This window comes from Rattus norvegicus, chromosome 19 (assembly GCF_036323735.1).
Source record: "Rattus norvegicus strain BN/NHsdMcwi chromosome 19, GRCr8, whole genome shotgun sequence".
NCBI lineage: Eukaryota > Metazoa > Chordata > Mammalia > Rodentia > Muridae > Rattus > Rattus norvegicus.
The window spans coordinates 39,336,807-39,363,651 of record NC_086037.1 but is presented as its reverse complement, the minus strand read 5'-3'; the positions used below and the strand labels follow the sequence as shown (position 1 = coordinate 39,363,651).

Sequence of the window (26,845 nt, the reverse complement as noted above, 5' to 3'; positions counted from 1 at the left end):
CAATATTGGGGTATTTGCAGGGACGACATTGAGCTTTTCACTGTCTGGTTCTGTTTCCAAATCATCTAGAGTAGCTCTATGGAAAATCCTAAAGCATAGGAAACACTCAGCAGGTTCCAATGACATCCTTATGGGCTCACAGAGGCATGGGTGAAGTTCTTGCCGGGGCTCCCAGAGGCTGCAACTCTGAGGCTTGAGAAAGACAGAGGCCACTGAGGCAGTCTGTTCCTACCCTGGAGAGGGGTAGACCTCTTACAAGGCGTAGGCTGGACCTGGCTTCTCAGACTCTCGATTCCAGAATAGACTGCTTGTTTTCCTCCAGCAACTGCTGATTTTACAGGACATTCGGTGACACTACTTTAATAGACATTAGCAGTTTTATCCTTCCTTGATGAGAGCAATTCGGGGTTTTATGGGCAGATGTACTTGTCCATTCCTCCATAGGTAATATGCAGCAATGCATGTCCTGGACACCGACTATTGTTCTTTGTGGAGATGATGGGACTTACCCACACTCATCCAATGGTTGCTAGGTAGTATCACTTCCTCTAGACAGTTGGCTATGGCCCTTTTACCTAGAATTCCTAAGTCTGTTGCTTCGTCCTTTTTCACTCCATCAATAGAACCATTTAAAATGGGATGTGATCGATGTCTTTCTCTTGACCTCCTTGCAGTGTCCAGAAGGCATGCCTGTTCTCATGGACATGGCTTCATTTCTTTTTTCTGCATCGAGAGGAAAGCCAGCAGAGGAGGCAAAGTTTACAAAGCATCAGTAGGATTCCTAGAAAAGAAGCCATCCAGATCTCCATTCTCAGAAAACCCTGGCTTGCCCTCATGTGACTGGGACCTCAGACTCCAGCAGCCTTAGATGACACCAAGGAAAGCTGTGCAGAGTCCTGGGTCCTCAGGTTCTTGACCTCCTGAGTGACAGCTGCAGACACATCCTCCAGGGAATCCTTACAGATGGTGACATCTGGACAAGGTGAACCAGATGCCAAAATGAGACATGTGAGAGAAATCCTAGACTGTTTTGAAGGAAGCCGTCTCTACTTATGCTTCTGTCACTGTGTGACCTGCCTCTGTGATGTGGAGAGGGAGCTCTCTTGCCAGTGGGTCTCCTCCTAATGTGTTTGTTGTTGCAGATGTCCTGGATGTTCTGGACCCCATCAGAACTCAGCCCGTGCTCAGTCACGCGGAGGTCAACACCTTCCTGTCCATCAGGTCATGAGACCTGAGACAGTTGAGGTAACTGCAGTTGCCCTGGGTGAAGTGCTCACAGACTTGGGCTGTCTTGCATGGCTGTGGCTTCAAGCAGATCTGTTTATGGTTGTCTCCTTTGTAGTAACTCTTGCACCAGAAAAGCATTGCTTTGTACCAGGAAGATGATCAGGTCTTGGATAAGCCCAGAGAGTTCATGATTTTTAGGACCTGGAAGCTCTGTTCCTAAAGACTTTGGTGAAAATATTTGCAGAGGTTTCTCTGGGACTGTGCATAGTGGCAGTGACCAAGCAGTGTAAGCTTGCAGAGTTTTGGCCAATCTGTAGCAGGGTGCCTGGCTGCACTTGAGATTGAAGCCACAGGCTTCAGTAGTAGCCATCACCTACAGAGTGATCCCTGCCTGGTCTCCAGTCTCATGGAAAATCGAAACTGGGAAGTGGGATAACACATGAAATGGAAATGAAGAAATATCCAATAAAAATTAAAAATTAAAGTAATCCTCCCAGGAGAATGAATGGGAAGCAAATGCCTTAAGCAAACAGGTTCTCCACAACAATGCATGCTGTGTTCCAGCCTGGACATGAGGTGCCCTTAGTTTGGAACTGCCAGGCTGCTACTAGGAAGAGAACTTTCTTGTTCGTTTTCATAAGTCTCTCAAGTTTCCTTCTAAGGCTTTCATCTTATCATCCACTTTCCCAATGACCTTTTATGAGAAGCCATTATGGCTCACAAGAATAAAGTGAGGCTCATTGAGTGGCTGCGAGCTGCAGGTGTGGGGGAGCTAGGCACAGAGAGCACCAGCCTGCCAGGGGTGGGGCATGCACGGTGGGAGGGACTAGCAGAGCTTCAGCCTCCTCAGTTTGAGCAGGCTTAGCACTGGGACCAGGCTCCCTGGCTTGCCTCTGTGGCCACCTTGCCTGGGTCTCACCACAGGCGCCCACACTGGTTGCCAACCAGCTGTGCTTGCTCTACCTATCTGCTGGGCTTCTGCAGTGGCTAGCACAGCCTTCAACATGGACAACCACGAGTACAGCGTGGTCCGGAAATCGGTGCATCCCGGGAGCCTCTTAGACTCCTTGTTCACCATGCACAGGCAGATGTAGCTGGAGGACAAGTGGCTGTGAGTTCCCCTACTCTTCACATCACCTCTGGGTTGTGGCGCCCAGCCAGAAGGGCAAGGGCTAGCCCTGCTCTTGCTGGTCCTGCATGCCCATAGCTTATCAGCTGGCTGGTGGAGCTTGGCTTTTCTCTGCCTGACTCTGCTTTGCCCTGCCTTGGTTTGCACTGCCCTGTTGGCTCTCACTTCTTTGGCCAAAGACTTTTGAGATCCAGGCTCGCCAAGCCCTGCACTAGGCAACACCTAGAAGCCAGAGACAAATGAACAGATGCCAGGCTTGGCCCTGGGGACTTGTATCTCCCCCTCCCCTGAAGTGTTTTCCCCAGTTCTCCACTCCAGGTTTAGTTTGCAGGGACCCCAGTAGGTGGCAGGCTTTGCTGAGCCTCACCTGTGAGCCTGGGATGTAGGGTTTCTGGAAGACTTTCAGGGAGATGCAGGCTTTTCCTAAACTTCCCAACCATCCTGTGCCCTCCCTGGTTCACTCACCCAGTGGAAGTTGGGAAGCCACTTTTCGCTGTCCTGTGTGACTTTCCCTGCAGGGTGGGCTCTCCTGCAGGAGATACTTTCACATGCTTCTTTAAAAGCACTTGTTCCTCAGATCTAGATCAGCTGTGAAAACAGGCTTCTCCAAGTCAGGGTGAGAGCTACCCCTCCCAGCTCAGAGCTGCAACACCATAGGATCCTCCAGACACAATGCTGGGTGGGTCCCATGGAGGAGTTAGAGCAAAGTGCCCCTTCTGAGAAGTGACTTAGAACAGAAGGTTCAGAAGTGACAGTCAACCCCCAAGTGCTTCTTCCAGGAGAAAGCAAGATTCTCTCCCTTTTAAACAGTTGTTGGCTCACACATGACCCAGCTGTGTGACTGGAGAAGATTTTCTGGAGCTTATTTGCCCAGTCAGAGTGGGGATACATCCTTGACCCATGCTGATTCCCACATCAAAAGGTCCTCCCCAACCCCCAGGCCTTGAGTTGAACCCAGGTCCTTCCAAGACCAACAGACCTGAGAGAACAGAGGGCAGCCCAGGGGAGAGAAGAGGCCAGAATGATATTAACCTGGAACAAACCCCCATATCAGCCATTGAACAACTTCAGAGGTTGTGCAGATGTGGACTCAGAATCTTAAGGTGACATTTTTCTGATAACAGCTGATAGGTGAAGCTGAAGTCTACTGTGGGTGGGATGATCCCAGGCAGGGAGGGGATCTGACTCTGCAGGCCTGGCCAGCCTCTGTGTTCTCATGAAAATAATTGTTGGTCAGTTGTAAATCTGATGTGAGAGTAGGTTTTTGTCAACTCAAAAGGATGCCATTTCAAGTTTCACACATTATGTTTATAGACTACAGGTACTGGCTTCCTGGACAGATAAGCACAAGGTGACAGACATAGTAATGGGGGAAAACTGAAGCAAGAAATATCCTGGGGACAGTGATTTCAGATTGTGCCTTTAGCCAGCAATCTCTTTTGTCATTAAGACAGGCAGGCTTTGAGCCGGCTAAAACTTGTCACTACTTGAGGGTGTCTCTGCTCTTACAACTGCTCCAGGTCCTTCTGAGATGAAGGCTTTTCCATTAAAAAAAAAATTACAGGGCATTGTTTCTTAACCTGTGGGTCGTGACCAATTCACAGAAATTATGTAGCAGATACTTTGATATAGGAAACCTTGCATATTATGACTTATAAGAGTAGCAATATCAGTTATAAAGTAGGAATGAAATAATTTTATGGTGGGGGTGACCACAGTATGAAGAGCTGTATTAAAGTGTTGCAGCACTAGTAATGTTGAGGCCACTGCCATATAAGCTGACACATGGGAACAGACTCCTCAGATGAGTAGAGACCCACAGCAAGGGATACTGTGTCCCACCCTAGAACCCAGAGGCAGAATCTATCCCAGGAGTCTGTGGGGTCACCTTGTCTTAAATTCTCCCAGGGTCAAGAATAGCATTGACCATCTCAGCAGAGTCAGCTTGCACAGCCACATCAGGCCCATGGCTTCCCTTTACAGAGAAGGATGTGGGTCTGAGTGACAGCCAGTGAGACTGATGGGACCCTGACACTCATTTGCTTTGAGCTGTGGTTTCTTCACATGTAAAATGGAGGTGTTTCTGCTGAATTGGGTTGCTGTGGAGATTAACAGAACATACAAACTGCTCAGTGTCTGCCTGGCATGGACACCTGCTGGTTAAATGGAAGCTGTCGATGGTGATGAAGTTAAAAGTAGAATCTGTAGCCGGATAGTGTTAGATGCCGGGCGCCATACAGGGGTTGTAAGCATTTTGTGATTCTAAGACAGCCTCTCATTAAAACAGAAGGCTCTTATTTTAAAACTTTTAAAAAATGAATCAAGTATACAATACCCATATGAAATAATCATAATGAGAATTGAGCTAATTCCTGTCAAGTCAGTTAGCTTTACATTTTCTGTTTGTATTTTCAAGGCATCTAGAGTAGCACTATACGAGATCCTAAAGCCTTCTATTATGGTGCTACCCATTCATTCCTCTCTCCTTGAGGACTTCTCAGGTGACTTAAGAAAACCTGATTTCCTTTCAGATTGTCCCCAGCTGGTGTATCTCTCTGTCCATGGCCCTTGCCAAAAGCTGCAGAGCCAGTGTGTTATTTTACAACACAAAATTCCACACCTTATTGTTAAGAATGAAGTCTCAGGAATCAGATGCTGAAGTCAAGTAAAGCTCCCAACTGTCCTTCCTAATTCACTGTTCCCCCAGAAGAAGAGCATTGTAGCTCCCTCTGCACACTTTCTTAAAAATCCTTCAACGCAAAGACTTTCAATTGCCTTAGTTATCTTCATTTCCTATCAAGTTGTGCCTTGATCTGCTCTAGACCTAAGTGCCCTTTTAGCTTTGCAGTAAAGGTGTCAGGTAGGTGAGCTGAAAAATAATAAAGTCCATGCTCACAGTAAACAAAGAGCTCTTGCATTAAATGTCTGTGCCCTGGCGATGCTATACCACACACTAGTTTTTCATTAAATAATACATTCATGGAGATCACAGTGCGATCAAATATTGTGTAAAATAACTTAGTAATGTTCTCCCTATTACTTAAATCAAGTACTGTCCTGTGTATTCTGGTCTTTTTCTGTCATGTCTGTGTGCATCATCATGGGAATCCCAAGGAACATCAATCCTGTTCTTCGGAAAAGGTTGCATATGGCCAACCGGGGACCAAAATCACCCAGGAGACTACCGATACTTGACACACATAAAGTCACCTCCCTATTTTCATATTTTCAGTTTATGGCAAGATGTCACCACTCCTGACCATGTCTCATTATCCAACGTGCTACTAAATGGAAGAGTTGGGGTAAAGGAGGTCACCCACAAAGCACAAAACACCCATCTCAGATAAACATGTATGGTTTATTGAATCCAAACATCCATGAATTTCAGGACACAATTAAAAGTCCAAACATAAGGATAAGACATATAGAAGAGAATTTAGATTTCCAGTTCATAGGTCCAGTAAATATCTTCAACAAATCATAGCAGAAAACTTCCATAAGGTAAAGAAATAAAAGGCCATAAATGTACAACAAGCTTACAGAACACAAAATTAATTTAACCAGAAAAATTTCCTCCACTCACATAATAATTAAAATACTAAATGCACAGATCAAAGAAAGAATATTAAACAGGGTGATGTATAAATTTCCAGTAACAGATGAATTCAGAACTATCTAAATTATACCAGACTGCTCAACAGAGACTCCAAAAGCAGTGGACAGATGTAATGCAGACCCAGATTCCTATATCCAGCCTAATTCTCAATCACCATGAATGGAGAAACCAAGATGTTTTATGACAAAACCAAATTTAAACAATATTTTTTCACTAAGAAGGCATAACCGAGGATAATAGGAAAACTCCAAGACAATGAATGAGCTAAACTGTACCCAAGAAAAACCAAGAAATTAATCATCTGATTAAATCTGATCATAGTGAGAGATCTGTTTCAAATTGAAACTGAGTGATGCTGGAGGATGATCCTGAATGCACAATGAGCAGTGGAGGCACCAGAACCCGGTATGGATGCCTAGCAGCTACCACATTGAGCAGGCACCGCTCAACCACCTGTACATACACATCTCCTGAGATCTCTCTCCTTAATGGGAGGTGATCGTGTCCACCTAGTACAGCACATGCCCTGGAAGGACAAAAGCTACCTACAGGAGCTGTGGTGATGACTCAAGGTTAGAGCATCTGCTGCTCTCTCAGAAGAACCACATGGTCCCTAACAATCATCTACAATGGGGAATGTTATTCCCTCTTTTGGATCACGAGGGAAATGCACTGAGGAGTACATATATACATTCATACAGTTGAAAAAAATCCATTGAGTTAAATGATAAAAATAAATATAATCAGCAACAATAAAAAACACAGAAAACACAGCATAGGAATGATGAAGTGAAACAGCTCCTACAAAAACCTATTTCCCAAAATGACTTTGACGGTCATTATCTCTGTGGTTTAATACTGATGCTATAATATAAGAACAACTGAGGCACATGGTTCTCGATTAGGTTTACTTCTCTATTCCTTTGTGAAAGTTGACATTTTTTTCTGCAGCTCTACAGGCATGAGTGTATGTTACTCAATATCTGGTGCACACAGTCAATAAGGAATGTGTGTTGTAGACTGATATAGACTAGGATGAGCAGAATACATGACAGCATGGATACAGTATGGCGGTGATTACATCATAAAGTGTGTGTCCATAAAAAAAGTCACATTATCCACACAAAAGTCACTATCACCCTGTGTACCCCTTGGTGGCTTTGAATTCACTATTTACCCATGCTCCCTGGACCATGCAAAGATCCATATCTAGCTGTCAGTTCTAAGTCTACAGGAGGGGAAAGGACACTTGAATAATGAAAATGGTCTTAAGAGTCAAGAGTTACAAATCAATTTTTATTCATAAGGAATACAATTAACAAAAAACAGGCATAAAATGAACAATTAAAATGATTGAAAAAATGAAAAACAGTAACAAGAATATATAACTATGAAACAACAAAAAAACTTCAATGAAAATCATAACCCAAACTATTTCTTAACAGCATTTTCTTAATGACCATTTAGAAACACAGTTGTAGTGCTGTTTCTCCTCTAGGACATGAGATGTCAAGGCAGTCCCCTCAGTTGTCTCTCAAATGGTGTTGTCGGTATAAGAAAGGAGAAAGACCTCAATCAGACAGGCCGGCATACGGATACATAAATTCAGGGTCTCTAAACATTGAGGAAATTAACTGAGAAGAAGAATATTCACCCACAAAAAGTCTTTGACTGTTGAGGATTTTCATCAGCAGGGAACTCGTGAGGAAGAAACTCATTCTTCAGGGGGCTGTCTTCCTGGGATACATCCTATTCCATGTCTCCTGTAGTTTCTGAGACCTGGGAGAAGAAGGCAGCTATTAAGACACTGATTTGGTGGGGACATGCATACCAGCTCTCAAGTTGCTGCCTTCTGTCCCTTCAGCTGCATTGGACAGACAGCACTGATGTTTTCACTGAAATCATTGCTGATATCTCTGCAGGCTGGGGAACATCACCAGCAACCCTCACAGTACTGTGGGATAACAAGCTGCTACTCAGACTTCTACCAGTGCAAACCAAGATCGGGGAAATGGGAAGAGTCCTACTTGGGTTGCAGGAAGAAAGGAGAAGGCCACATGATACCCAGATCAAAGCCAATGACCAGGACTCAGTTGCCATTTGCACTTGGTTCTTATCCCTGCAAGGTGCTTCCAACCATCACATGACCCCTGTATGACCTTTGTCACAGGACCAAGAACTTGTTCAAATCTCTTCATAGCATCCAATCTGTGACAGGGAGATGCAGTGATGTGATATGTTATTCCTCTGTCACCATTTCTGGACTGCAGTTTCAAAAAGAGCAGAAAAGTATACTTGCCCATAATTCAGTTTCTGAAGAGTGGTTAACATCCCAGAATACTTGTGCATAGACAGAGCAATGAATAACTGTATCACATGAGGTGGGTGACTGATTGGGTGTGGGGAGAGTAGAAAGATGATAGGGGAAGCAAAGATGTATCAAATAGGCAAATGGTATCAGACATTGTTAATCTGACTCAGCTGCTTGTTCCTACCAAATTTTGCTGAGTCTGGAGGTTGCTGGTTTTCTCCTGTCCGTCTTCATCATTCGGGTTCAACTCAAACAAATATCGCTGTAACTCCTTGCTCTCCTGCTTCAGTGTGACCAACTTCTTCTTCATACATGCCTGGTCCATCAGGAGCCGGCTGTGCAGGTTGCTGGAAACACACTCTGCATAGTAAGATCCTGAAGCCTCTTCCTCCCATTCCAACTGCCAAATCCCACAAACTCCACCAGGACCCAGATACCCATGAAGACTTCATAGAATACATCTCCATACATGTAAGTCTGATGCACAAACAGCAAAAGGCCAATTCAGGGAAGAATAAATTGTTTCTGTGACCCAAACAGCAATAAGAGTCCATGTCTCCCCAAAAGCACAAAGAATCTACAACTATCCATGAAAGCCCAATGCATGGGGGCAACATCAATTAGTAGGCAGCAAACAATCACAAGAGGTCAGTAGAACTAAGGGAAGGTCATGCTAACCATGTGGTCCACACATTGAGCTTTGTTAAACCTGGTATGACCCCAGAGCCGCAGGTCAGCCTAATAACACTCTGATGCCTGAATCAGTATAGTTCTATCCAGAGCCTTCTAAAGATACATAGATACTGTGGTGATACGTAACAGTCTCTCATGGAACTGTAACTGAGTCCAAAAGACCCACGGCATAGTGATTTTTAAACAGCAGAACAGATGGACTCAGAGCTGCAGGCTCTCCAGTCCAGAACAAAGAGAGGCAGAGATGGCCATTCCCCAAGTGATGGGCCCTTCTGACCAGTACTTACCGATAGAAGTTAGTCTCCTTCTTGAGCTCCTGAAATTTCTCACGATGTTCAATGTTGTTTGTGTGTAAGTTGTGCAGTAATGACATGACCTCGTTCTCCTTTATCTTCAAGTTTTCATAAAATGGATTTGGCCTGAAGTAGGGGCTGGCCCCAGGAAGGTAGAACCAAAGAAGATCAGCGATTAGGATTATATGAACTCAGGCTGGGTCCTGTACTACCCTAGCCCTAGAAGGACACTTTCTGAATTCTACATATTGGGATCTTCTTCAGCTTCAGAAACTTGGAACTGTGCGCCCAGAACAACAGAAGCTAAGCACCCAGATAAAGGGTTCCCTGGCTCACTTTTTTAAATCAGGAGGGCTGGATCTGCATTCAAACCTATCAAGAGCCTAGGCTACAGGTCTTATGCCACCACACACACACACACACACACACATACACACACTCACATACCAAGAATCTTCTGATTTCATTTTTCCTGTTTTGACAACTGGAATGCTACAAGCCAAATAACTAATATTCTTGAGGCAGACAGTACACATAATTCTGGAGATGAGACCAGAATTTGCCACAAACTTATAATCTGCCCAAGGCATACAAATGTACAGACAAATGTGACTATATAGGCAAAGAACTGTGCTGTTGAAAGTGGGGCTTCCAAAATAAAGGACTCACACCTCCATGAAACTATTATACAGGTAAATCATGAGGCCATAAAACAGACCCCTAAATTCCAAGTGTGGAGGGACATAGAAACATATAAAAGTTGTGCATATGCATGCAGACCTGTGCACACACAGACACCCAAACTGGGACACACCCACAAGAGAAGAAAAGTAAACAGACTCAGAGAATGATAAAGAGAGACAAATATGGAAAGAGTACAATGAGAATCAGTAGAAATGCATGCACCATTACTGTCTCAGAGTGGACGGCGCACAGAAAGAAGGAACAGGCCTGAGCCTCAGGCCTTCTAGTTAAGCATTGATATGAACAATGTGGGACCTGTCACCTAAGGCTGCGGCCAGGAGATGATAGCATTCAGTCACCTTCCTAGCAAGTACAAACACTCTCCACAAACTCACAGCACCTAGAACTTTGCAAAGCTACCACCTGTCAAAGGCTTTCCAATTGTACACTGGGAACTCATGCTCCAGTGACTTTATCCCTGAATTCTTCACTCAGATCACAAGTTCAGATTTTCAACAGGAGGAATCAGAGGGTCCATTTCCAAACTCACTCCTAGTAAGGGTCAGGTTCTGAATCTCCTCTATATGGGAGATGAGGTTTAGGACAAGGTCGTTCGGGAGGCACAGCCTTCTAGAGCCCACCACCTTAAGAGGATAAGATGAGAATGATATTACACAGCAGTGAGTGACACAAGAGCATTTGGAGCAATGCATACCTCTTGTTCATGGATCCACCTGTCACATAAAGGAGGCGATCTGTCAGCTCATTTTTCTCCTTGGTAGTTAGTTCGAGCTCTCTATTCAGCCTCTCCTCTTCCTTGTTGGCCTGCACCTTGTTTAGGACAGATTCAAGGGATGGCGTTTGTCTGCAGGCCTCTGTAGGTAGAAGAACACAAGTGAACCTGCATGGGGAGAATGCATAGAGCATACACAGACCACAGTGAGGTCCAAACAGGAGAACATGCCTGGAAGCCAGTGTCGCTGCAAGGAGTTTGGTCTATGTGTAAGAGGCCTACTAAGTGGATCAAAGTTCCCCCACTACTATATAGAGACAAAGAGATGTAATCAGTCAGGTGTTCCCTATGCCCGCCGACATAGGCTTACAAGTACCAGAGAGATGGCTTCTCCAGGATTATTAACAGCTACGCAGGCTACAACCTGGTCTCAGGACCATCATCCGTCTGGTTTGAGAAGTCAGATCATCAATTCAGCATCCACAATGACTTGAGTGATCAGGGATACTCAGATATCCTACATTGTTACTCTAGTCCAATAACTTTGGATTAAAACGTCATGCAGGGTGAGGAAAAGGTCAACAGACTTATCAATTCCCCCTACTGAAATGACAAATGCCCCAGAAGTGCCAATAGGTTACAGGCTCTTTCTTGGTCTACCCGCTCCAAATAGTTTGGCTACTGTAGAAAATATCTGCCACACAGAACCTCTAATATATGAAGGTAAGGTTGGCCCTCTCAGCAGAGGTAGTCAGAGGAGTTCTAAGAATATAAGGTCATGTCCAGGAGCACTATTCTCTCCCTGTTCCTACTGTCAGATAGCAAATGAATTTAAAGAATCATTGAAAGTGAAGTACATTGATGTCCTGTTTAATTCAGAAAAGTTATACCCTCCATGACCTGATGGTGTTATTATATCAATTTAACTTACCAATTGCACTGTAAAAGTAAAGGCTAGAAGGTCACAGAATAATAGCATAGGAATTGCCATATCCTCCATGTGGTTATGGAGAAACTAATATCACAGTGCCTTTCAGGAACTGTGATAATCATGGAATTCAATATCTTTGGAGATGTTCCAGTGGTTGTGGCCCATTGCTATAAAGGCCAGCTGAAGGCCCCCACACTCACCCGTGACAGGAAGCTCAACATACTCTGCCCAGAACTTACTCCACATTCCCCATGACCTCATCCTGTGTCCATCATTACTTTGAGGTTTCCTTTGCTTCACTCTAGACTCTTCTCCATCAACATCAACTCTCCCAAAGCACCTGCGAAGACGGGCAAACATGCCTGTGGATATATCCTTTGGACACTAAGAGAAAAAGTAGGGAACTGGTTGTCACTACAACACTGGTGACATCACAGGGATTCCAAGGATTCTCTAGGAGACAATAGAATGTCCAAGCAGGGACTGCTGATGTCACAGATAACAGATTTTGTCTCCCTGCCAGTGTTCTCCCTGTAGTGAGCAAAAGCTGATGGGCCCTTTTCAGGAGACTTCCCTGTGGCATAACCACTGAGCACCACATGCTTCCAAAGCCAAATTTGGCTCTAGACTTGATTGGAAAAACCTAAGTCATTGCTATGTATGTAAATGAGTGCTTCCTCCCAAATCCCTGCACAGAAATGTTTCATCCTATCTCAAATTCTCCTCTCTCAACAATGTTACGCATTAAAAATTGCTGAGAAATCACACCAGTTCAAACAAGTAGCCAAACAGATCTCTTGCCTCATGACATGCAGGTGCATGAAATCACACCCCAAAATAGCCTACAGGGTAGTTTGCAATGTGGGTGTGTTTTATGGGTACAACTTGAAGCTTTGTGCTTAACATTTGACAGTTGCCACAAGTTTCCTTAGGAGAAAGAGTTGCATTCATTATGGTCCTGGCAACAACGTGGAGATCTGTTGGCAGAGGAAACTGAAATATTGGATCCACCAGTGAATGCACCCTCAGGCTGAGTGTGGGGCTCTCCTCTTTGCACTTAAGTTACCAAAGCAGGATTGCTTACGGGCCTCTCTAAGCTCTAACATGCGATTCTATCTGAAAAACAAAATAATCAGCAGATGTGGGGGGTGCAGCCAAAGGAGTAGCACAAGCCTAGGGACATAACTCAGTGGACAGAGTAAGAAACGAGCATCTTCTCTTCTGGTTCATGGGTCAGCCCACAAAACACAAAAGCATCTATCGTAGTTTTAAAAAAAACAAGTTATTTTATTGCATGTATACAGTAATACTAATTGATCAGATGCATAGCTCAGATTTTGGGGGCAGTTCCATGACTTGAACTATCCTCCTGACAACACAGAAAGCAATAAATAAATAAATAAATAAATAAATAAATAAATAAACAAACAAATAATAAGAAACAAAGATAGATAGAAAGAAAGAAAGAAAGGAAGGAAGGAAGGAAGGAAGGAAGAAAGAAAGAAAGAAAGAAAGAAAGAAAGAAAGAAAGAAAGAAGTAACACAAAAAGCACAAGCCTCTCATGTGAAGTTACAGAAGAGTGATCCAGTGGTCACTTCTGACCAGGCCATTTTAGCTATGACAGTGCATTGTGACCCTTAATCTGATGGGTCCTATATAAAGCTTTGTGCAATATTGTCATTTTAACAAACCTCATCCAGTACATACATAACGACACAGGATATGATTTCCATGTCCTTGCTGTGTATCAAGTTATTTTTCTGTGTCCTTGGTTGTCAGGCGATCTGAAATGGCTGGTAGATGTGGAAGAAAGTGGATAAAGCTATAGTTGTGGGTTACACACCTCAGTTCTCAATGGCTAATGCTGTCCTAACAGTCCTTGGAGGCGCCTTTGTAAGACTGTGTTTTGGAAAGTGGAAGCAGGTTTATCTGAGCTCAAAGTGCACCTGACAAGCAATGTAGAGAACAACATGGGGTAATTAAGACCCTGTCTAAAACCAGCATGGAAACCCACCCTTCATTCAAAGCATCATCTACCAATTCTTGAAATATTTACCATTCTCTGCTGACCAGTTTTATATTCTGGAACGGCAGAAAAGGACTGGAAATGATCTCTCTATTCTAAGCACCTTGATCTCTCTTTCCTTAGGTTCAGGTTAAGAATGCATGCAAATGAGTATCACCATCTGAACAACTTAGTATCATTTACTCAGTATTTCTAGCCTAATACTGTGCCTATGACAATCTCAAGCTTCCCTGAGTGTTGCTGCCCCAGCAAGAAGAATGAAGTACGGAGGTCAAACCCCAGGAATCCTTTCAAGGGGTTAGAAGAAAGTCATCAGAGATACTCCACTTCTTTGTCCTTAGATTAAATCAAGATGATACAATGTGAATCTAGTGGGCTATTTGACCAGACATGTTTCTCCCAACCCCACCTATCTGAGTTCATTGCTTGGCAGAATTCATGCCCCCTCCCCATCCTAGATGTTTCTTGATACATTGCTGCCAAGGGCCAGGTTTCCTGAGTTTTGTTTTTTATAGAATTGGGTGTAGTCAATCATTGTTGCCCTCTATTATAGATATCGACAAATATCTGTAATAACTGACCACACTGTACTTGTGTATACAGGTACAGTAGTGGAAATTTCAGCATAACTAAGGAGTGGGAAACCGGCACTGTTTCCTGGCCTTTCTCTGCCCATATCACAGCTCACAGGTGGCTGGGGCAAACCTTGAGTTCCTCTGTAGAAACAGAGTGAGGTTGAATGGACACTGCGCAGGCAGAGCAACACAGCTGAGGCGACTCAATTCCAGCAACAAACACATTATTTGTTGCCCATCTTAACAGCTCGTTTTGAGGTCTTGTCCCCATACCTAGCTTAAACACAGCAATTTGCATACATGCCAGTCTGCTATTTCATATTGTTGCTGTAATACGCCTCCACATCATAGATTCCAAAAAAGAAAAAATAAACCTGACAGTGAGAAGGGTGATGCTTGTCAACATCTACTGCATTGAGGGCCCAGGTACAGTCACAAATAACCAGGACACAGGGGATGCAGAGCAAAGGCAGATGCAACTGCATGCAGCTGCAAGCTTATTAACCTTTATATAGGCATGAATATGGATTACCTCACTTTCCCTTTTGCCAAGATACAATAAGACCGTTATTCCCATGATACCAGGAACAACCGAGGCAAGACTAGGCAAAGAAGTAAGACTAAGCAAAGGCTTCTTCTTAAAATATCTGTATAGCAAACCACCCCTCTTCCTAGTATCACAATATACTTGTGATAACCCAGAGATCATGAGAGCCGCTTCCACAAAAATAGGACATAGTACAACATAGTGTAAGGTAAAGTGAGAAAAACATTTTCTTCTCAAGGGCAGCATTCCAGCCCCTGCTTGCATCTCTCAGCCGTCTTTCCTTGATCCTGTCTGGGAAGTGTATCTCAATGACTCCACAATTTCTTTCTTTGTTCTTTTGTTTTAAAAGTAACACTTTCTATAACATAGCTAAATGTCCTCGAAGGGGTTTAATCGTGCAAAAAGAAAGCAATATAAGATATAATGTATGCAACCTTTAATGAAAATATCTATTTTCTTACAGGTATTATTCAGATATCTTCCCAGTTCTGGATTTAACTTTGGTAATTGTTATCTGTCTAGAAAATCAACAATATCGAATAAATATTACAGTTTTCAGGCATAAAGTGCTCGGTAGTAAGAACTAATGATTTTGGAATTTGCTCAGTGTCTATTGTTATGTCCCTCATTTCATTTCTGATTTTTAATTCAAGTATTGTCTCTCTTGTGCATTGTTAGTTTGAGGAAGGGGTTGTCTCTCTTGTGGATCTTTTCAAAAAAAAGAGAAGAAAAGAAAAGAAAAGAAAAAGAAAAGACAGCTCTTGCTTTCCCTGAATTTCTATTTTTCTCTTTGTTTCTAAATGCTTGATTTGATCCCTGAGTTTATTTCCTTCCATCAAATCCAACCAGACTCTCAGATCCTACCAGACTCTCTATGGGATGAGGCTTTGCCTCACCTTGGTAAAAGCAGCATGGAATAAATGAAGCTTCTGCTGATCTCTGTTGTGGTGTTGCACATCACAGTCTCACCGAAAACCATGCATAGCCTGGTTTTAGGCTCTATTAAAGCAGCCCACTAATTCAGTGTTCCCTGCAAGGTGCCATGGAACAGTAGTAACATAATTCTGCATGCACATGGACAGGTTTCTCTCTGGTCTTCTGGATGTTTTTATAAAAGTTAATAGTGAATTCATGGATGAACACACACACACACACACACTTACACACACACTCTCACTCATACACACACAAACTTTTAAGCAAAAGTTATTTTTCTTAGAGTCCGATATAATTGCTTCTAATACAAAGACAGCCTTGGGTGTAGTTATTATATAATTAAACAGTACTCATGCTCTCAGGCAAAGAGTTTAAAGTTTATAGGTACCTAATAAACTAGCATTGGGACATATAAAGAACATTTAAATGTTCAGCAGAAATACAAAGAATAGCTCATTTAATTTGTTAAAAGTGAAAGCTTATACAATTCTGAAGGTTTTTATACTGGTTTTATTATACATGTAACTGTGAAAAGGAAAACATACATATTTGATCAATGAAATGAGGAAGATTGATTTAATGAACAGAAAAATGGATGGTACTCCAAAACTTCCATGATTACATATTAACTATTTGATTCCCTCCACAGTAGCAAGAAATGGACATTATTATTTATGCGACATTACAGATACATAAACCGAGAAATTATTAATTGGTTGCCTGATTTTCTGAGCTTCCTTAAAGATGTAGTTAATTGACAGAGCTGTGCTTTAAAATTAGGGTCCATATTCTTCTGGTTTAATGTGTGCCATTTTTTTTCTATTTTTTTCTCCATCTTTATTATATTGGGTATTTCTTATTTACATTTCAATTGGTATTACCTTTCAGGTTTCCAGGCAAACATCCCCGTAACCCCTCCCCCTTCCCTTCTGTATGGGTGTTCCCATCCACATCCTCTTCCCATTACTGCCTTCCCCCCAACAATCCAGTTCACTGGGGGTTCAGTCGTGGCAGGACCATGTGCTTCCCCTTTTATTTCTATTGGTGCCACTGGAGGCTGGCATGTGTGCATGCTCTCCCTGCTGGACAGGGAGTGGTTGGGGGGAGGGCCCGCGCCTGGGGTGAGTTGGAACTGGGGTAGAAAGGCATAGGGACTCCTAGGTGAGAATGCCAAGCCACTGCCACCTTTGCAGCCTGCTCAGAGAAGCCCTTGTTCCTGCTGCAGGGAGGAGAGTCTGGTGCCCACAAGATGGCTGAAGGGGATCTGAATGTGGACAACTTCACCACCTGCCTGTTGGAGGTACAAGGATATCATCTGGGAAAAATTGTGCAGATGAGTGAAGCAGAAGTCCGAGGGCTGTGTATCACATCTCGTGAAATCTTTCTCAGCCAGCCTATTCTTTTGGAATTGGAAGCATCACTGAAGATTTGTGGAGATATTCCAGGACACTATACAGACTTACTGAGATTATTTGAATATGGAGTTTTTCCACCAGAAGTCAACTATCTTTTCGAAGCAGATTATGTGGACAGAGGACAGCAGTCTTTGGAAACCATCTGTTTGCTATTGGCTTACAAAATCAAATACCTGGAGAACTTCTTTCTTCCAAGAGGAAACCATGAGTGTGCTAGCATCAACGGCATTTATGGATTCTATGATGAGTGCAAACGAAGTTTTAATATTAAATTGTGGAAGACATTCACTGACTGTTTTAACTGTCTGCCTATAGCTGCTATTGTTGATGAGAAAATCCTCTGTTTTCGTGGAGGACTGTCACCAGACCCACAGTCTATGGAACAGATTCGGAGAATTATGAGACCCACTGGCGTACCTGATACAGGTTTGCTGTGTGATTTACTGTGCTCCGACCCAGATAAGGATGTACAAGGCTGGGGAAAAATGATCGTGGTGTTTCTTTTACTTTTGGAGCTGATGTAGTCAGTAAATTTCTGGATCGTGATGATTTAGACTTGATTTGTCGAGCCCATCAGGTGGTAGAAGACGGATATGAATTTTTTGCTAAAAGACAATTGGTAACTTTATTTTCTGCCCCAAATTACTGTGGCGAGTTTGACAATGCTGGTGGTATGATGAGTGTGGATGAAACTTTGATGTGTTCATTCCAGATATTGAAACCATCTGAAAAGAAAGCGAAGTACCAGGATGGTGGGCTGGATTCTGAACGTCCTGTCACTCTACCTCGAACAGCTAAACCACCGAAGAAAAGGTGAAGACAGGAATTCCGGAAAGAGAAACCATCAGATTTGTTAAGGACATACTTCATAATATATATGTGTGCACTGTAAAACCATCCAGCCATTGGACACCCTTTATGATGTCACACCTTTAACTTAAGGAGAAAGGTAAAAGATCTTAATTTTTTTCTAATAGAAAGATGTGCTACACTGTATTGTAATAAGTATACTCTGTTATAATATTCAACAAAGTAAAATTCAAATTCAAAAGTATCCATTAAAGTTCTATCTTCTCATATCACAGTTTTTAAAGTTGAAAAGCATCCCAGTTAAACTAGCTGCGTTAGTTACCCAGATGAGAGCATGAAGATCCATCTGTGTGAAGTGGCTTTAGTGTTGCTTGGTTGTTTCTTTATTTTGGGCTTGTTTTGTTTAGTTGTTTTTGCTAGAATAATGGCATCTACTTTTCCTGTTCTTCCCTAACCATTTTTAAAGAGTGAAAATGGGAAGAGCTTTAAAACATTTACCGACTATTACTTTCCTTTACTCATCTACTTAAGCAACTGTTGGATCTTACTAAGAAAACTGATGCCTCATAATAAAAAGGATATTTAGAGGTCGATAGGTTTTTAAAAGATACAAACTATTTGATCCAGTGATTTTAATCAAACAGTTTGACTGGGCAAACTTTGCAGCTGATAATGACGATTTTGCTTTTTACAAATTGCCACTGATTTGGATTTGTGCACTCTAACCATTAATTTATTGATGCTCTATTGTGCAGTAGATTTCATTTACGATAAGGTTCATATAGTATCCAAAACTATTTGGTGATGTGATTATGTGGTACCTTGGCTTTAGGTTTTAATTGGAACGAGACCCCTTTTGGCATGCTTAACTTTCTGGTTTTACCCTCACTTGCATTGGTTTTGTTTTTTTGGGTTGTTGTTGTTGTTTGTTTTTAGATCCACAGAACATGAGAATCCTTTTTGAGAAGCCTTGGAAAGCTGGCTCTTCTTTCCCTCTCTCTGTGAAGGATGTGTTTAAATGAACGCTGGTCAGTGGGACATTGTCAGCTCTGAGCACTGGGTGCTTCACTGGCTAATAATTGCCATGTGAATGTTGTTTTTGTCTGTAAGGCTATGTCACTAAAGATTTTTACTCTGAGCTTTCATAATCAAAGCTCATGATGTGTATAGACATGATTTGTAGTGAATTATAGTAGAAATAATTTCTGCACATTAAAAAAATAAAGTGGATTTGTTATGTTACATTGACATAATAACACCATCAGGAGTCGTGGAGGGCCCACCTTTTCTGAATTTAGACAGGGCATCAATGTTCTTCCCTCTCATCGCTTCTTTAAATACAGTGGATATCTGACAGTAATAACAGGGAGAGAATTGTGCTCTTGGCAATGACCTTAGGTTCTTAGAACTCCTCTGACTTCCTCTAACTGGCAGGGACATCCTTAGCTTTCTATATGAGAGGATGCGTGTTACAAACATTTTTCTACAATACCAAAACTACTTGGTAGACCAAGATTCAGCCTGTAACCTACTGGCACTTCTGGGGCATTTGGTGTTTCAGTTAGGGGAATTGATAAGTCTGTCAACCATGTCCACCCCTTGAATGCTTTTTAAATCCAAAGTTGTTGGCCTAGAGTATCAGGGTAGGACATCTGAGTGTCTGCAATCACTCAAATTTTGTGGACGGTGAATTTATCATCTGAGTTCTGAAACCACAGGGGTGAGGGTCCTGAAACCAAGTTGTACCCTGTTCAGTTGATAATATTCCTTGAGAAGCCATCTCCATGATACATGTAAGCACGTGATGTCCGGCATAGGGAACACCTGGCTGCTTACATCTCTTGGTCTCTATAGAGTAGTGGGAGAACTGAGATCCACTGAGGAGGCCTCTTAAGCATAGACAAAACTCCTTGCAGTGACACTGGGTTCTAGACTTGTTCTCCTCTTTAGGCCTCACTGTGGTCTATGTACACTCTATGCATTCTCCCCATGCAGGTTCACTTGTGTTCTTCTACCTACAGACGCTGGGAGAGAAACATCATCCCCTGGAACTGCCATAAGCAAGAAGAAGGCCAAAAAGGAAAAGGAGAGGCTGATTAAAGAGCTGCAGCTCATTACCAAGGAGAGAAATGACCTGAGAGATCGCCTGAGGTTTCTGACAGAGAGATCCATGAACAACAGGTATGAATCGCTCCAAATGCTCTTGTTTCATTCCTGGGTCTGCAAGGTCACCTTCCTCTTATCCTATTAAGGTTTTAGGTTCTAGAAAGCTGTGCCTCCCTAGCCAAACTGTACTAAACCTCATCTCCCATATAGAGGAGATTCGGAATCTGACCCTTCCTGAAGAGCGATATCGAAAATGGACTCATCTGCTTCCATTTATTGAAAAGCAGGACTTCTGGTCTGACTGAAGTATTCAGGGATGAAGTCAGGGAGAGTGAGTTCCCAGTGTGCATTTGGAAAGCCCTTGACAGCTGGTGGCTTTGGAAGATTGTAATTGCAGTGAGTTTATGGTGAGTCTCTGTACTTGCTAGGCAGGGGACTGAGTGCTGGAAGATCCAGGCAGCAGCCTGAGGGGCCTGGTCCCAAGCTGTTCATCTCAATGCTTGACTAGAAGTTCTGAGGCTCCCGCCTGTTTGTTCTTGACTGTGTGTCTTACATTGTGAGACAGCAATGGTGCATGCATTTCTCCTGATTCTCACAGTGCTCTTTGTTTCCATGTTTGCCTCTCACTTTCTCTGAGTTTGTTTAGTTTACATTTGGTGGGGCTGTCTCAGTCTGTGTGTCAGTGTGTACACCCATCCAAATGCATGAGCACAACTTTTATATGTTTATATTTCCGTCCACACTTGGAATCTAGTGGTCTATGTCTTGTCCTGAGTATTTCCCTGTATAACACTTTCAGGGTAATATGAGTGCTTTGTTCTGGGAGCCCCACTGTCAACAGCACAGTTCTTTGCCTATGTGGTCACTTTTGTCTGTACATTTGTATCCCTTGGGCAAATTATAATTTTGTATCAATATCTGGTCTCAACTCCATAATTATGTGTAATGTCTGTATCAGTAGTATTAGTTATGCTGAGTGAACAATTTCTGTTGTCAAAACAGGAAAAAATGAAATCACAGGTTTCTGGGTGTGTCGGGGTCAGGGGAAGGGAAGAGCTGTGGCCTAGGCTCTTGAAAGCATAACTGGTTTGACTGCAGATCCAGTCTGCCAGATTGAACAAAGGGAATCAGGGAACCCTCCATCTGGATGCCGAGCTTCTGGTGTCCTGAACCCAGAAAAACAAGTTTCTGAAGCTGAAGAAGATCCCAATATGTAGAATTCAGAAAGTGTCCTTCCAGGTCTGGGGTAGTACAGGACCCAGCCTGAGTTCATATATTCCTAAAAGCCGATGATCATTGTATTCTATCATTTGGGACCAAGCCCTACTTCAGGTCAAATCCATTATATGAAAAACTTGAGAGAAAGGAGAAGGAGGTCATGTTAATTCTGCACAACTTAGAGATGGAGAACACTGAGATCCATGACAACATCCAGGAGCTGAAGAAGGAGATTACCTTCTCTAGGTAAGTCCTGGTCAGAAAGGCTATCACTTGTGGAATGGCCATTTCTGATTTCTTTGTTCTGGATTGGACGGTCTTCAGCTATGATTCTATCTCTTGTGCTGTTTACACATCAGTGTGCCAGGGTCATTAGGACTCAGTTTTCAGTTCCACAAAAGACTGTTACTCATCCCAGGATTGTCTAGGCATCTTCAGAAGGCTCGAGATAGAACAGTACTGATTGACGTCAGCAGAAGGTTATTAGGCTGACCTGGGCCTATGGTGTCACACCAGGTTTTACAAAACTCAGTGTGTGGACCACATGGTTAGCATGACCTTCTCTTGGTTCTACTGACCTCCTTTCAGGGTGTTGGTCCACTACTAATTGATGTTGCCCCCATGCATTGAGCTTTCATGGATAGTTGTAGATCCATGTTCTTTTGAGAGATGTGGACCCTAATTGGTACTTGGGCCAAACAATTTATTCTTCCCTGAGTTACTTCTTTGTGGTTTGGGCAGCAGCCTTATAAAAACCCAGATGTATTCTATTAATTCTTCGTGGGTATCTGGGTCCCCTGTTAGTGGGACTTGGTAGTAGTAATGGGAGAAAGGGGCTGCATGATCTTACTATGCAGAGTGTGTTTCCAGCAATCTGCACAGCCGGCTCCTGATGCAGAACACGTGGATGAAGAAGTTGGTCCCATGAAGCAGGAGAGCAAGGAGGTACAGGTTGATTGTGCACTGAACTGGAAATATTTGGTTGATTTGAACAAGAATGAGAAAGACGAACAGGAGAAACCAGCAACCTTCAGACCCTAGCAAAATCTAGTAGTGACGAACAGCTCTGTCAGCTTAACAATATCTGATAAAATTTGCCAATTTGATACATCTTTGTTTCCACATTTCTAATTTGCACTCCCAGCCAGCCAACCATCTCATGTAATGCAATTGTTCATTGCTCTGCCTATGCACAAGTATTCTGGGAAGTTAACCACTTTTCAGAAACTGAATTATTGGCAAGTATACTTTGCTGCTCTTTTTGAAGCTGCAGTCTAGAAATAGAAACAGATGAATAACATATCACATTATAGCATATCCATAAGATAGATTGGATGCTATGTAGAGTTTTGAATAATTTCTTGGTCCTGTGACAAATGACACTCTGTGGTCGTGTGACCTCCTATGTAGGAAGCACCTTTCTGGAATAAGAACCAAGTGCAAATGTCAAATTAGTCCTTGTCATTAGCTTTAATCTTGGGCACATATGGACGTCTCCTCTCTTCCTTCAACCCAATGAGGTCTCTTCCCATTGTCCCGTTCTTGGTTTGCACTGGTATAAGTCTGAGTCCCATATTGGCAGCCCACATTACTGTGAGGGTTGCTGGAAATTTTGCCCTGCATGCAGAGTTAGCAACAATGATATCAGTTAAAAGGTCCATGTTGACTGTCCAATAGAACTGAGGTGGTAGAAGGGAGCATTCTGACAGCTGGCTTGCATTTTCCCACCAAATCAGTGTCTGAATAACTGCCCTCCTCTCCCAGGTCTCAGAAAGTGCAAGAGAGCTGGAATTGGACACACACGAGGAAGAGAGCTTCCTGAAGAATAAGTTGCTGTCTCAGGAGTCCCTGATAAAAACATCCTGAAAAGTAACAACATTTTTGGATGAATATGCCTCCTCAGAGTTAATTTGTCATTGCTTAGAGATCTTAAATTTATATATCACTAAGCCAGCCTGACAGACTGAGGTCTTACTCCCTTTTTTTTTTCAGAAAAACACCACTTGAGAGACAACTTGGGGTACCGCCTTTCATTATGTGTGCGAGAGGAGATACAGCAATACATCTGTGCTTCTAAACGTTCCTTAAGAATATGCTATTTACCTTAGCCAGACTAACGGGAGGACACAGAGAGTGCGTCCAAATTAACAAAATCAGAAATGAAAAGGAGACAGAACTACAGATTCAGAGGAAATTCAAAAAATCATCAGATCTTACTATAAAAACCTATATTCAACAAAACTTGAAAATCTTCAGGAAATGGACAATTTCCTAGACAGATACCAGGTACCGAAGTTAAATCAGGAACAGATAAACCAGTTAAACAACCCCATAACTCCTAAGGAAATAGAAGCAGTCATTAAAGGTCTCCCAACCAAAAAGAGCCCAGGTCCAGACGGGGTTAGTGCAGAATTCTATCAAACCTTCATAGAAGACCTCATACCAATATTATCCAAACTATTCCACAAAATTGAAACAGATGGATCACTACCGAATACCTTCTATGAAACCACAATTACTCTTATACCTAAACCACACAAAGACACAACAAAAAAAGAGAACGTCAGACCAATTTCCCTTATGAATATCGACGCAAAAATAATCAATAAAATTCTGGCAAACCGAATTCAAGAGCACATCCAAACAATCATCCACCATGATCAAGTAGGCTTCATCCCAGGCATGCAGGGATGGTTTAATATACGGAAAACCATCAATGTGATCCATTATATAAACAAACTGAAAGAACAAAATCACATGATCATTTCATTAGATGCTGAGAAAGCATTTGACAAAATTCAACACCCCTTCATGATAAAAGTCCTGGAAAGAATAGGAATTCAAGGTCCATACCTAAACATAGTAAAAGCCATATACAGCAAACCAGTTGCTAACATTAAACTAAATGGAGAGAAACTTGAAGCAATCCCACTAAAATCAGGGAGTAGACAAGGCTGCCCACTCTCTCCCTACTTATTCAATATAGTTCTTGAAATTCTAGCCAGAGCAATCAGAGAACAAAAGGAGATCAAGGAGATACAGATCGGAAAAGAAGAGGTCAAAATATCACTATTTGCAGATGATATGATAGTATATTTAAGTGATCCCAAAAGTTCCACCAGAGAACTACTAAAGCTGATAAACAACTTCAGCAGAGTGGCTGGGTATAAATTAACTCAAATAAATCAGTAGCTTTCCTCTACACAAAAGAGAAACAAGCCTAGAAAGAAATTAGGGAAACAACACCCTTCATAATAAACCCAAATAATATAAAGTACCTCGGTGTGACTTTAACCAAGCAAGTAAAAGATCTGTACAATAAGAACTTCAAGACACCGAGGAAAGAAATTGAAGAAGACCTCAGAAGATGGAAAGATCTCCCATGCTCATGGATTGGCAGGATTAATATAGTAAAAATGGCCATTTTACCAAAAGCAATCTACAGATTCAATGCAATCCCCATCAAAATACCAATCCAATTCTTCAAAGAGTTAGACAGAACAATTTGCAAATTCATCTGGAATAACAAAAAACCCAGGATAGCTAAAGCTATCCTCAACAATAAAAGGACTTCAGGGGGAATCACTATCCCTGTACTCAAGCAGTATTACAGAGCAATAGTGATAAAAACTGCATGGTATTGGTACAGAGACAGACAGATAGACCAATGGAATAGAATTGAAGACCCACAAATGAACCCACACCTATGGTCACTTGATTTTTGACAAAGGAGCCAAAACCATCCAATGGAAAAAATGTAGCATTTTCAGCAAATGGTGCTGGTTCAACTGGAGGTCAACATGTAGAAGAATGCAGATCGATCCATGCTTATCACCCTGTACAAAGCTTAAGTCCAAGTGGATCAAGGACCTCCACATCAAACCAGACACACTCAAACTAATAGAAGAAAAACTAGGGAACACATCTGGAACACATGGGCACTGGAAAAAAATTCCTGAACAAAACATCAATGGCTTACGCTCTAAGATCAAGAATCGACAAATGGGATCTCATAAAACTGCAAAGCTTCTGTAAGGCAAAGGACACTGTGGTTAGGACAAAATGGCAACCAACAGATTGGGAAAAGATCTTTACCAATCCTACAACAGATAGAGGCCTTATATCCAAAATATACAAAGAACTCAAGAAGTTAGACCGCAGGGAGACAAATAACCCTATTAAAAAATGGGGTTCAGAGCTAAACAAAGAATTCACAGCTGAGGAATGCCGAATGGCTGAGAAACACCTAAAGAAATGTTCAACATCTTTAGTCATAAGGGAAATGCAAATCAAAACAACCCTGAGATTTCACCTCACACCAGTGAGAATGGCTAAGATCAAAAACTCAGGTGACAGCAGATGCTGGCGAGGATGTGGAGAAAGAGGAACACTCCTCCATTGTTGGTGGGATTGCAGACTGGTAAAACCATTCTGGAAATCAGTCTGGAGGTTCCTCAGAAAACTGGACATTGAACTGCCTGAGGATCCAGCTATACCTCTCTTGGGCATATACCCAAAAGATGCCCCAATATATAAAAAAGACACGTGCTCCACTATGTTCATCGCAGCCTTATTTATAATAACCAGAAGCTGGAAAGAACCCAGATGCCCTTCAACAGAGGAATGGATACAGAAAATGTGGTACATCTACACAATGGAATATTACTCAGCTATCAAAAACAATGACTTTATGAAATTCGTAGGCAAAAGGGCGGAACTGGAAAATATCATCCTGAGTGAGGTAACCCAATCACAGAAAAACACACATGGTATGCACTCATTGATAAGTGGCTATTAGCCCAAATGCTTGAATTACCGTAGATGCCTAGAACAAATGAAACTCAAGACGGATGATCAAAATGTGAATGCTTCACTCCTTCTTTAAATGAGGAAAAAGAATACCCTTGGCAGGGAATAGAGAGGCAAAGATTAAAACAGAGACTGAAGGAACACCCATTCAGAGCCTGCCCCACATGTGGCCCATACATATACAGCCACCCAATTAGACAAGATGGATGAAGCAAAGAAGTACAAACTGACAGGAGCCGGATGTAGATCGCTCCTGAGAGACACAGCCAGAATACAGCAAATACAGAGGTGAATGCCAGCAGCAAACCACTGAACTGAGAATGGGACCCCCGTTGAAGGAATCAGAGAAAGAACTGGAACAGCTTGAAGGGGCTCGAGACCCCATATGTACAACAATGCCAAGCAACCAAAGCTTCCAGGGACTAAGCCACTACCTAAAGACTATACATGGACTGACCCTGGACTCTGACCTCATAGGTAGCAATGAATATCCTAGTAAGAGCACCAGTGGAAGGGGAAGCCCTGGGTCCTGCTAAGACTGAACCCCCAGTGAACTAGACTGTTGGGGGGAGGGCGGCAATGGGGGGAGGGTTGGGAGGGGGATGTTTGCCCAGAAACCAGGAAAGGGAATAACACTCGAAATGTATATAAGAAATACTCAAGTTAATAAAAAAAAATAAAGAATATGCTGTTTAGAAATAATTTTGTCATGATTTTAATTGAAGTTTTCTTTTTGTTGTTTCATAGTTATATGTTCTTGTTACTATTTTTATTTTTTAAAACAC

The 26,845-nt window shown here is 42.4% G+C and overlaps 1 protein-coding gene and 3 pseudogenes across 1 annotated transcript; 2 read left to right on the top strand and 2 right to left on the bottom strand.

Moving 5' to 3' along the window:
* Positions 1-477: 477 nt before the first annotated feature.
* On the bottom strand, positions 478-2,305 carry Zc3hav1-ps3 (zinc finger CCCH-type containing, antiviral 1, pseudogene 3; annotated as a pseudogene).
* Positions 2,306-7,247: 4,942 nt separating this feature from the next.
* Positions 7,248-12,039, bottom strand: LOC120098582 (disks large homolog 5-like). The gene is made up of 5 exons (XM_039098181.2): positions 11,857-12,039; positions 10,669-10,828; positions 9,264-9,407; positions 8,468-8,630; positions 7,248-7,751 (listed from the first exon to the last, which is right to left on the bottom strand). The coding sequence occupies exons 1-5, from the start codon at positions 11,975-11,977 to the stop codon at positions 7,722-7,724; spliced, it is 618 nt and encodes a 205-aa protein (XP_038954109.1). The 5' UTR covers positions 11,978-12,039; the 3' UTR covers positions 7,248-7,721.
* A 4,912-nt stretch (positions 12,040-16,951) lies between these two features.
* Ppp1cb-ps4 (protein phosphatase 1 catalytic subunit beta, pseudogene 4) lies at positions 16,952-18,376 on the top strand (annotated as a pseudogene).
* Positions 18,377-20,349: 1,973 nt separating this feature from the next.
* On the top strand, positions 20,350-23,080 carry LOC134483682 (disks large homolog 5-like; annotated as a pseudogene).
* The last annotated feature ends 3,765 nt before the right edge of the window (positions 23,081-26,845 follow it).